General features: G+C 36.3%; 1 protein-coding gene across 1 annotated transcript; it reads left to right on the plus strand.

The window, feature by feature from the left end:
* The first annotated feature begins 5977 nt into the window (after positions 1-5977).
* Positions 5978-12433, plus strand: C3H8orf88 (chromosome 3 C8orf88 homolog). Its single transcript, XM_058174354.1, has 5 exons — positions 5978-6044; positions 6148-6239; positions 8942-9026; positions 9534-9640; positions 11637-12433. Exons 1-5 carry the CDS (start codon positions 5978-5980, stop codon positions 11682-11684), a joined length of 399 nt encoding a protein of 132 aa, XP_058030337.1. The 3' UTR covers positions 11685-12433.
* Positions 12434-12435: the final 2 nt, after the last annotated feature.

Here is a 12435-nt window from a genome sequence, read left to right on the forward strand (position 1 = left end):
CTCAATTCCGCTTGTGAGCTTTATATCCCACCCTACGTGGTCCTAAGGGATAGGAAAAAGACCCCCGGTTTCCCCTTCTCCTGCTAGCATCTTGGCCAATCGACTGTAACGGAAGCTGCCCGGAAAGGAAACAGAAGCGGTGAAAAGGCAGCTGGAATCTCGCAAGCGCCGATCGATGAATAGAGAGAAGCTTTCCAGATCCACATATACAGACAAAGATACCTATGTGGAGATGTATTGACGCATAAATGTGTTACGGGGAGGGGGAACTCGACGTCTGTGTGTTTATGCGTGGATACTTGCGCACGTAAGCATTCGGAGAAACCAGAAAATACGAGGGTGACCCTGTGGTCCAATTGCTGGGTTTTGATCTCCTCCACGCAAAATGCAAATCCCTTGTGCTTTCGGGAACGCGTTTTGAAGACTAAGCAATCAGACAAGATTCGCAGGATACAGGATTATTTTTCTATCTCCCCCGAAACACACTTAAAAGTGACTGCGGGTAAATTCCTCCCACAGAGGTCCCCAGCAACACCTTGTTTCGCAGGCAAGGTCTTAACTCTATTGAGAGAGTACAGCGCCATCCCCGTCTGGTTTTGGAATGTCTGCGCAGGCGTCAACAGCAAAAGAACATTTCTAGACAATCGCTAACCGTATAAAGTTTGCCACAACCACCTACAAAGGTGGCAGTTGCACACTTTTAGGAAAAGCTTTAAAATGTCCTTATACATTTGGGGGTTAAGAAAAAGGATACTTTATCAAAGGATAAATTTATGATATCTCCTGGCTACAGTTTCCTTTAAAACTCAGACCCACCAATTGAAGTGGAACTTGATCCAAGAATTTGGGAAAGAGTCATTAACTTTGCAAAGCAGCTTTTAAATCACACATACTTTCGTTGCCACCCCTCCCAAATCACAAGCAAAAAGGGTTTATTAAGGATCAATGTTTATATACAGTACAGAAATAAATGATACATTTGGTATATGCAATGAGTCAGAAAGCAACTAATTGAACAATAAAATACATTAGAAGTAGGAATTGAACAGTAGAAAACATTGGTTCAAGATAACAGCAAATTTATGAATTACTCTACATAACTGCTTTTTCCAAGTTTGTTCCTTTCGTAATACTTGCAAATGTATTTTAGGACCTCTAGAATATACTCCCTATTGTTAAGTTTCTAAACAGGTTCCTGCAGCTAAAAGAAATAAAAGAAATGGCTTTGGTTAAAACGAAAATGGGTATCTTGAACTTCAAAAGGAGACATGGATGTCATGCTAAAGCTACTATCATCTTTATTAAAAAGCTAATAATGAAACTTCCAGGTAACTCTACTATGGAGGACAAGACTATATTACAGTAATTTTATTTATGGGGGAAGTCCAAAAGTCATCATTTTAAGACTCATGATACTATAAAATTTCAGTACTTTATTTGTGCAACTGAACAAATTGATATATATTTTTAAAAATGTGTTCATTTTTATATTACATCATTTTGTACTTTCTAAATACAGAAAGCAAGTTATCACAGTAATTGAGTTTATGTCCTTATTTGAATACCACTCATTTCCTACAGTATATGTAATAAGAGGCAAATTGCATCTCAATACATAAACCATAAAACCTTTGAGTGCTCTGCCTTACCTAAAATCAGACAGTAAAACTCCATCTGAAACTTCTAAATAAACAATCAAATGGCTATCCGGGATCCTCACTTAAGCAGTTCATCTATCTCTAATCATAATCACCAAGGGAAAATGGTGTTCATCCCTTCCTGAAAAGCTGTAACAGCACAGCAAAGCAAACGATGGTGCAACACTCCAAAATGTCAGGTCTACTCCAGGGGTGGGTTCTACTTACCTTCATTACTGGTTCACAACAGGAGCACACACACACACACACTTTGCTCGCAGAGCTTCTGCGCATATGCAGAGCGTCCATGATGATGTCTGGGCAGGTGGGCAGAGCCTCCTGCCACTGTTACTACCGGTTTGCAAGATCTGGACCGAACCGGTAGCAACCCACCATTGGTCTACTGAGAAGGCCTGCATTTGGGCCTTCAACATCTTAAAAAAGCATGCATTTGGGCCCGCAACTTAGTCTACTATCCATAATATCCACTCATATCTTGAACACCTAAATGGATTGGAGAAGGTAATCAATAAGGTAATCTGGTGCCACAATATGGAGATCTTTATAAAGTTGAATTGGATACAAAAGCTTAATGTAACTAGTACAGGGACTGTAGTACAGGTAATCCTTGATTTACAACCAGTCACTTAGCAATCATTTGAAGTTATGACAGACGCCTCTGAAAAGTACTTATATGTTTCAAAAATTCTGATGGCTAGCCCATGGTCACATAATCACATTTAGGGCAATTGGCAACTGGACCACATTTATGGCAATTTACAGCATCCTGTGGTCACTGTTTTGTTTTTGACAAAAACCAGAATTTATCTCTGCCCAAATAATGGGTTTGCTTAATATCTGTGGATTCCCTTAATAACTGAAGCAAAAAAAAAAAGGTTATAAAATCAAATTGGTCACATGGGCAGACTCCATTATTGTCATAAATTGAGGATTACATGTGTGTGTGCTATAATGCAATATTAGCAAAGTGTGTGCTATAATACAATATTAGCATAGAGCCACAACTGATTTGACTACTATGATTTGTAAGAACTATAATTTAAAAATGTTATAGAACTATATTATTTGATTGTAGTTAGGTCCCCAGAGTCACTGAGAATCAGGAACCATACAAATTTAACAAATTATTAAAAGTACAATTTGGCATTGTGGAAAACCAGAAGACTGAGTTTTAGCCTTCTGTTAGGCATGACAGTTGGTTGGTGACTTTGGGCCAGTCACACTCTTTTAGTCTGACCCACCTCACAGGATTGTTGGGAAATAATTACTAGAAAGTTAAACCAACTCCATTTTAGAAGTTAGTGCTTTGATATTACAAAGAAGTGAAAGAGTCATGTAGGCAGATAAAGAATAGATTAAAGGAAACCATTTTGCTTCTAGCAAGAGAGGATAAGATGTGCCAATTAGAAAGTAAAAAATCAGCCTAAACAATCAGTCGCATAGGGGAGATGGGCGACATAAAAATATAATAAATGAAGAAAAGTAGTATTTTTATTAGGAATTTAGTATTAGAACTGAGAATTCTAGAATTAGGCATGCAGAAATTAGTTATTTGTACATGATTATAAAAGAATGCTGCAGACAGGCCCAGATTGCATTCAATGTTTGTATGTTGTATGTTTGTCTTGTGTTAGTAAACTTTTGATTATTTTTACATTATTATATTATTAATTACAGCATCTGGTTCATAGAAAAGTAGTTCATCCAACAGGGAAAATGATACATATATTTAAGTATATATGATCTAACAAGTGAAAGCAAGTGATCTAACAATAAATGACATGATTACGTATAAAACCTGAACAAAAGAAAACATTGATTTGGATAACATTTCACAAGTGGCAAGTTTATAAGTTACATTACTCCTTCCTAATTGGATTTGTATCTTTTTTAGAACTTAGAACTGTATTCAAGGATTTTTAAAAGAATATGCTGTTGTTTAGTGCCAAAAATACAAATCTTTATGTACCAAAAGAAAAGGTCATCGCTAAAAAGAAAAAAAAATGTTTTCCTGAAGTTAAAAATGCAGCATTCACTGCCCTGTTAAAAGTGCAAGTATTATTTTTTAAGTTAGTAATGAAACCTAAAGTTTGAGGCAACAGAATCAACTTGTTTGAAGAACATGCAAGTTAACCAGAGGTCTCTACACTTTTAGATTTTACAGCAAGACTATTGTATGCACAAAAATGGAAGGATACTTCGATTTCTACCATGGACAAATGGTTGCAGAAGCTGATTGAGTTGGCTAAAATGGCAAAATTGACCATTTTGATTAAAGAATGAATATAAGTACTTTTCTTTCCACATGGTGACTACATCTGAACTTTGTGCTTGAAATGGAAAAGAACTTTGATTTTGGGTTTTACCTATTAGACTGACAGATAGAAATGGCTAGTTTATATTATTATGAAAAAACCAAAAGTTGTGATTTGATGTTAATGCCTTATTTTACTGCAACAGAGTCTCGGAAGTCAATGTTTCTTTTTCCTTTTCCTAATCCTTCCTCACTTTTCTTCCCGCCTCCTTCCTCCCCACTGTTTCCCTGTTTTATTTATTTTATTTTGTATCTTCTTTTATCTTATAACTCAATAAAAAAATGTTAAACAGGAGAAGTGCTGATATTATCTTTTTAAAAAGTTAATAATGAAACTTAAAGTTGGAGGCAACAGAAACAACTTGCTTGAAGAAGTTAACCAGAGGTCTTACACTTTTAAGCTTTACAAAACGATAGAATAGAATAGAATAGAATAGAATAGAATAGAATAGAATAGAATAGAATAGAATAGAATAGAATAGAATTTGGAATCCAATCCAAGTGTGATTGGACACACACAAGGAATTTGTCTTGGTGCATACACTCTCAGTGTACATAAAAGAAAGAATGCCAAATTATTCAACGGTTAACCCTTAAATATTTTTATATTCCCCTTTCCGCGCTTTCAAACTGCAGTAAGAAACCGAAGGTTCTTCGAAATAAATGAGGGAAGGCAAGAAACGGGAGAAGCCTTCCCGTTCTCCACAGGAGCGTGCCTGCAAACTAACGCCTAGAAGGCAAACTAACGCCTAGAAGGCAAAGGCAAAGAGCGAAGGGTGAGAGCTCAAGAGCGCTAGTAAACAGTCCTCCAAAGCCAACTTTGTGTAAAAAAACAACAACAACAACTCTGTGGTCGATGGTGATAATGATGACGACAACGACGATGATGGACAGCAACGGCTGCCGCCAGGTTCCCTGCGCGCGCCTTTAGAATACTGGCAGCTGTGCCGAGAAGGCGGTTAGCGGCTTCTCCTCCACAAACATTCGGGCCGTCACTTAGCCGGCCTGTCCCGTCCAGTTCCCTCTAGAAGACCGCTCCTTGCGCTCGCGGGAACGGCCGGCGCTGCTCTTGCTCCCGGGGTCAGAGCGCAGAGTGCTGGTAAGCAGGCCCCGCTGAAAAAAAAGAGAGGAAGACGAAGGGGCCGTCGACCAACAAAAAAGGTCCAACGCCATGGCCCCAGAGAAACGCCGAGGCCGCGCCAGAAAGGGGACCACGCATGCACGTGGAGCCCGTGTGGAGCGTATGGCCCTAAAGGGCGGCTGCGGCCGTTTCTGCCGCCTGAGCTGCCCGAAACTGGGAAAATATTTTTTTGTTGTTTAAGTGGTTATGAAGTACGGTCGTTCTTCCTGATGAATTTAGCGCGCTCTTTTATGAAGCCCCTCAGACTGTCCGCGGTTTCTTATCGTTCCCCTGGAGTCCGCTTTCTCGCTCTTTTTTTTAACACCTACCAAACTCAGTGCCTTGAACAGTTTTTTTTTTTTTTGAATTTATATCCCGCCCTTCTCCGAAAACTCAGGGCGGCTTACACTGTGTTAAGCAATAGTCTTCATCCATTTGTATATTATATACAAAGTCAACTTTATTGCCCCCAACAATCTGGGTCCTCATTTTACCTACCTTATAAAGGATGGAAGGCTTGGGCCTGGTGGGACTTGAACTTGCAGTAATTGCAAGCAGCTGTGTTAATAACAGACTGACTTAGTCTGTAGAGCCACCAGAGGCCCTACATGTTTTACAGACATTCAGTTCTCACTTCCTTCATCGTGCAGCCCTGTCCTAGGCCAGTCCAGCCACTAACTCTATTTTTTTTATATTTTATTTTTTTAGGTGGATGGGATGGGTGGGTAGGAAGATGGTGGGGAGGGTTTAGGTAAGGACTTGAGTACTAGACATGGCGTTGGGAAGTCCTGAATTAATACACTTTGAGTAATTTCCCTGTTTCCCATCTATGTATATTTTGGGGCTGTTTATTTTCCAGCATGGCATCTCCAAGTGTTTTAACAAATGGAAACTAAGAGATTGATTGGTAAGCACCTTCAGCCAGCAAGATCTCTGTGCCTCTCTTCTCGTGGTAAGATCACCTCAAGTATTTGTGCAGAAAACACAACATTAATACAGAGATTTAGAAGGGCACTCAGGGTATTAATAAAGAACTATTACTTTTTTTTTTACAGCATCCTTAGCCACAGTATCAACAGACTCTGGTAGTTTTCAGGCTGACTTTCCATGCAGTGCTTCTGTCTTTTTACATAATGAAATTAGTTCAGTAAGTATTACTTTAGTAAAACCGCAACAACAAAAAAACTTCTTTTACTTGAACCCGACACTATAGATATGCTAGATCAGGGGTGAAATCCAGCAGGTTCTGACAGGTTCTGAAGAACCGGTAGCAGAAATTTTGAGCAGTTCAGACAACTGGCAAATACCACCTCTGGCTGGCCCCAGAGTGGGGAGGAAGTGGGGATTTTACAGTATCCTTCCCCTGCCACACCCACAGAATTGGTAATAAAAAAAATTGGATTTCACCACTGTGCTAGACACTCTGATTTGTAACAATATTAGGCTAGTTTAACATGCCAATGTCATATAACCCATTACTTGAACTTGTTTTGAAATAGTCTGTAAAATGATAATTGTGATTATCTTGTATTTTAAATTATTAGGATGAGAACTTTGATTCAGTCAGTCAATCAATCATTGAATTTCTATAGCCATCCATCTCAGCCAATGATGGGTAGCTTACAACTAGAAAAAATTACAATTAAAAATATTAAAAACAGTAAAAACATCCAGATTAAATATACGTAGGACCAAATTCTTAGCCAGTTAGCAATATGGGCAGAAAATGGGTTTCTTAACACATTCAGCACCCCAGGCATGGGAACATAGCCAGGTTTTTAGGCCCCAAGCCTGACAGTCTTTCATTAGGCCCTAAAAGCCTGGCTATGTTCTGTGCAACATTGAACATTCTACCCCTGTGGGAAAAGCTTGTCCTCTGATCCCTACCAGCCAACACTCTGTACTTTACTGCACCTACCCCAAATGAAAAAAATAAATAACAAACTAACTAACAAATGTTATTAAAAGAAATAAGTTTTTGTGAGCGAGAGCTAAATGACATACAATTTAAATTGGGATAAGGTAGGGAAAAATGAAAGGAGACAGTTGGTTAGGCATATAAAGGTTATATGTTGGAGAGATTACGTACCATATGAGAGGATATGTAAATGTATCCCAGCCATTGAAGATATTGCTCATGCTCTTTTTTTTCCACTTTCACCTATAGTATAGAACCCTTAGACTTAGATATTTAATATCCCTACTTGAAAGAACAGTCCACTGGGATCTGAATTACAGATTGTCCTATTCTCTCCTCCGCTCTAATGAATATATTGTGAGCAGAACTGCTAAGTCTATAGTTAAGACAGTTAAGCTAAGAACCCATTATATCAAGCAGATTGGGGTATTCTGCAAAGGTCATATACTTATCTGAATGTTCATTCTTTGTATTTGCCACTCTGGTAAATTTACACACACTGTATTTATTTATTTTATTATTGTATTTTTATCTATTTTACCCAAAATTAGATCAGGTACTTTTTTAAAAATATGATCAGAAGACTAATCAATAAACTAAAGTATGTTCGACAGATTATTATTATCTTATCAACTGACTGTTATAATGTATTAAAAACTTAAAACATTATGTTTTTGAAACATTTTGAAACAGCTATGTATGATATATGCCATCATTTGCCAGCCTTGACCTAATAGACTTTGGACAAAATAATGAATGGATACAAATTGATATCAGGAATCAAAAGAAGGACTAAGTTATATAGAGCATTTCAACTTCCAGGGCACTCTACTGCAAATCTCAAAATGATTATTTTGCAAAAATGAGATTGTAACAGCAAGAATGAATGAGAAATTGTTGAACTTATTTATATACATCAAAAAGTTTCAGGCTACCTCAAAAGGTAGCCTGCAATGTGTTTTAATACAAGTATAATCTGTCTCACATGTAAACTGTATCTTCATAACTTTCTTTCTTCTCTTATAACAATTTAAATCCTATATCAAATTGCCCATTTTTGGCTAACAGACTAATATGATTCTCTTCCTACAATATGCATACCAAATTAGTGCATAATTGGTAACATCTACAGGTAGTCCTCAACTTGCAACCATAATTGAGCCCAAAATTTCTATCGCTAAGCAGTAGTTAAGTGAGTTTTGCCCGATTTTACAACCTTTTTTCTATAGTTGTTAAGTGAATCATTGCAGTTTTAAGTTAATAATCTGGTCGTTAAGTGAATCCGGCTTCCCTCATTGACTTTACCTGTCAGAAGCTGGCTAGGAAGGTTACAAAACATTGGGGCAGTGCATCTGTCATAAAGATTCACTTAACAACCGTGTGACTCATTTAGCAACTGCAGTGATTCTCTTAACTGTGGCAAAAAGGTTAAATGAGGGAAAACACTTAATAACTGTCTTGCAGTTATTCCACTGTCTTAGCAGTGGAAATTTTGGCTCAATTGTGATCATAAATCAGGGTCTACCTGTATCTTGTCCTTTCAAAATGTAAATGGTACATAAAAACAGCATAGAAGAAACTTTGACAATTTTGTAGTGGCTGATCTGACAGTCTTATAGTACTTTCTCATGTATGCCTGTGAAAATATTGTGATATAACTTGAATGAATCTTGTTCTTTCTTCCAAGCTATATATAGTGACTACATAACCTCTAACCTTATGGTATGTAATTAGAGTGTTTTGGTGGTGGTCTTCACTATTAAAACTACATGTGGTATACATTGTATTATATGTTTCTGTATAATATCTGTATATAATATCTCCTGCATGAATTATCAAACGTTCCTAGAACCTTGTAAAATAATATACAAAATATATATATTAGATATATATGCATATTAGAATATAATATGTATTACACTTTATTTTAGATATGTAAATCTAATGGAATGCTGGTTTTAAATGACAATTTGATTCCTAGTCTGTCAGTGCAGCATAAAAATGAAGTCACAAAAGGTAAGTATTAATTTTTTTTAAATTATCATGAAGAAATACACAAAATATATTTCAGGTTTTGGGCTTAGATTTCTTAATTTTCAATTTCAATTCAATATTTGAAATTTATCTATGAGTTTAAATGACTTTGTATTCAAGAATTCATTTAACATACCATGCTTACAGCAAAGGTTCTATTTATATTTCAGAAGCTCAAAGAATAAGCAACATAATGATTGCATGTCAATCCAATTTCTTTATAACACTAGACACTGAACTTTAAAACTCTGTATAAATTACTATAACATTTAGTATAAAATGATAATAATTCAAATGATAGTTACTGTATATAAACATCCAGAACCATACTTTGTTATTTTTAGTAATAAGGAAACAGATTTGCTAACTAAAATTCTTCTGTAAAATTGTTTGCAAAAAAAAATCTAGTTACTGATTTTCATTAGAAGATACCTGATTTGTATATCAATATTCCTATCACTTTTCATTAATAAATTTTTGTGTTGGCAGAAAGAATAACATATAGCAGAGATTTCCTTCTGAAACTTTCAGGGGTTTCACTTGCCCAAAAGAAGCCAGAATTTCTTCCTGATCATCCTATTGTACTGGAAAAGTCAGTAAGTATTTGAATTTAAAACTGAGTTTGTAGAAATAATTTTACTGACATTTAAATTGGTAGTTTTATTACTACAGATTTATTGTATAGTGAAGTTGCAGCATAGGAATCACAGTGATGACAAAATGATGATGCAGTTAATTTCTTATCAGATTAGTTATCTCTGGTATTTCTATCACAAATGGTAATTGCTGCTACTTACTATATTATTTTATGAATAAATGGGAAGAAGTCTAAATATATTATGCAAATATACTTCTTGACCAAGAATGACCTTCATACAAAATCTAAGCAAAGTGCATTTTGTATATTTCACGTTATTAAAAACTATTATCCTTTAGATATAAAAATAAACTATAAATGATTGAAATGAATGGAATGAGGCCATGGATGTCGGAGGGCTTTAGAATTAATACATAAAGTAATGAATAGGTGTTCATGATTTTCCAATCTATTATAAATTTAAAGTGATGTTGCACAAAAGTATATGCCAGAATGAAACTAGAGACATTAGGCCCTTTCAAACTTTTTTCCCACTGAAATATTGGGGATAGGTTTTATAGTGAAAATAGAACTGTACATAGTACATGTGTATGTGTATGGGTGGGGAGACAGACAAGGAAGAGTTTCAGTAGCAGCTGTTCAAGTTTGTAAAAAGCATGCTTCTTTAACAGTGGGGAAAGTGATGCTGTGTTTCCAATTTGCAAAATAAACAACGCAGCTGTAATTTTTTCTGCATAATGCAGCTGTAATTTTTTCCTGTCATGTTTTTACATGGATTTCTGTAAGCTCAAGAACGTTTTTTTCATACGTTTTTTATTATATGAACTGTTTAGATTGAGTTATTGCTTATAATTCCATAACTACAATCATTCATATAGTGGTTATAAATACACAAACTACATGTGATTAAAAATGCCTGTCTGAACTTTATTAATACAGGTAATCTTGATTTATGACAGCAATAGAGCCTGGAATTCCCATCGCTAAGAGATGCAGTTCTAAGAGAGAGAGAATGCAGGGGTGCAGCAAGGGTCAGGAAGATGCTGTGGGGGGGGTCAGAGAAGGTACACAAGGGTACAGGTGAGGGAGGGTGCACAAGTGGCCAGCATAGCATTGAGAGCATGGGGCTGGAGGAGGGTGTGGGGGTGGGAGAGACTTACCACAGTGACTTGTGACCTTCCCTACCACCTTCCCCATTGACTTTTTGGGGATGCTAGTAGGGAAGGTAGCAAATGGTGATCATGTGATTGTCAGGTGCTGCAGTTATAAATGTGAACCAATTGCCAAGTGCCCAGCTCATGATCACATAACAATAAGGGTGCTAGGATGGCCAGAACTCTGAGGACTGGTCATAGCCATTCACTTAGTGCCATTGTAACTTCAAATGGTCATAAGTTGCAGATTACCTGTATATCTTTCCAGTGATGATGAGCTTCTGGGCTAATAGGTGTCATCTAATTACAGTACCTGGTTTCCTGACATTTCATCAGAAGTTGTGGCTGGCATTTTCGGAGATGACAGCAATCTGCTTTGTAGCATATTTCTCATATCACCTAATTAGACCATAACCTATTACTCTGGAAGGTCATCACTATTAGATTGACACTGGCTGTGAGAGCCTGCATCAGTATATTAGCATAGTTTTATTGATGAGAATTGAGAAGAGAATGTCTGAAATAACATTAACTGAATTGGGTATAAAAAGCAATTTGTGGAGGGGGAGGTTAAAGCTGAGAGTTGCCAGTATGGAATAATATTCTTTTGGATGTCCTGTCACACATTCTTTTATCCATAAATATTGCTAGTATACTTTAATTCATTGCTTATATATTTTTCATAGCTCTTCTAATTATGTTAGAGGATTGGGTTTCTTAAATAGTTTTCAGTTTTATCTTGAGTTGTGACTCAATCTAATAAATGCTAACATATTTCAAAGCTTATTTAAATATGTAATGTTTTCTATTAACTAAATGTGTGGGCCTTTTGTTTTGTAGAAAAATTATTGTTTATTACCTGCTACAAGCAATGATAGATCTTTCTGAAGATAAAGAATGTGTCTCTTTTCACCACTTAAAAAAAATTAAGGAAAAGTGATCTGTAATATCAATAGACTGAATTCAGATGTATCTTTTACAGTTGGTGTAATCATCAGTAAAGCTATATTCAAGCAAAAATGTATGTGAATCAACTTCAACTGTTGTCTGATTCTGAAGTAGTATTATATTAAGATTTTTGTGGTGATAGATAAAGGAAACAGCAGCTGAAGTGAAGCAGGATTATTATCACTTGTCAAGTTTTGGGAATGTTTCATATGAAAATAAGTTGCAGATCTTAACAAGTGTGAGGCTCATTTACTCACCTTTTATTCTAGCAAAATTCCAAATATTGGGAATATGCCATGTATATCTGCTATAAACTGTTCCTATCTTGTGGCTGTTTGCATTTTGATTAGATGCCAACTCATATCATAAGCTAAACTGAGTTGGGGAACATGGACACACACGTAACTTCTTTTTCCATGTACCAACCTTCTTGCTAGATTGTAGAACCTTTTAACATCAATATGTACAAAAAATGGTATGAGCACTGGAATCTTTGAGGATTTTCATCCCAAACATTTAAGTAGTAAGTAGCAAAACATGACCATCAAAGATGTAGATTACCCCATATCCTTAGTCCCAACTTAATTAGCTGTATACATGCAATGCTTGTATGGGGCTATTCTGTATATTACAAATGCCATGGTGAAACAATGGTTAGAATGCAGTACTGCAGGCTAACTCACTGCTCATT

Source organism: Ahaetulla prasina, chromosome 3 (genome assembly GCF_028640845.1).
Source record: "Ahaetulla prasina isolate Xishuangbanna chromosome 3, ASM2864084v1, whole genome shotgun sequence".
In the NCBI taxonomy this organism is placed as follows: domain Eukaryota; kingdom Metazoa; phylum Chordata; class Lepidosauria; order Squamata; family Colubridae; genus Ahaetulla; species Ahaetulla prasina.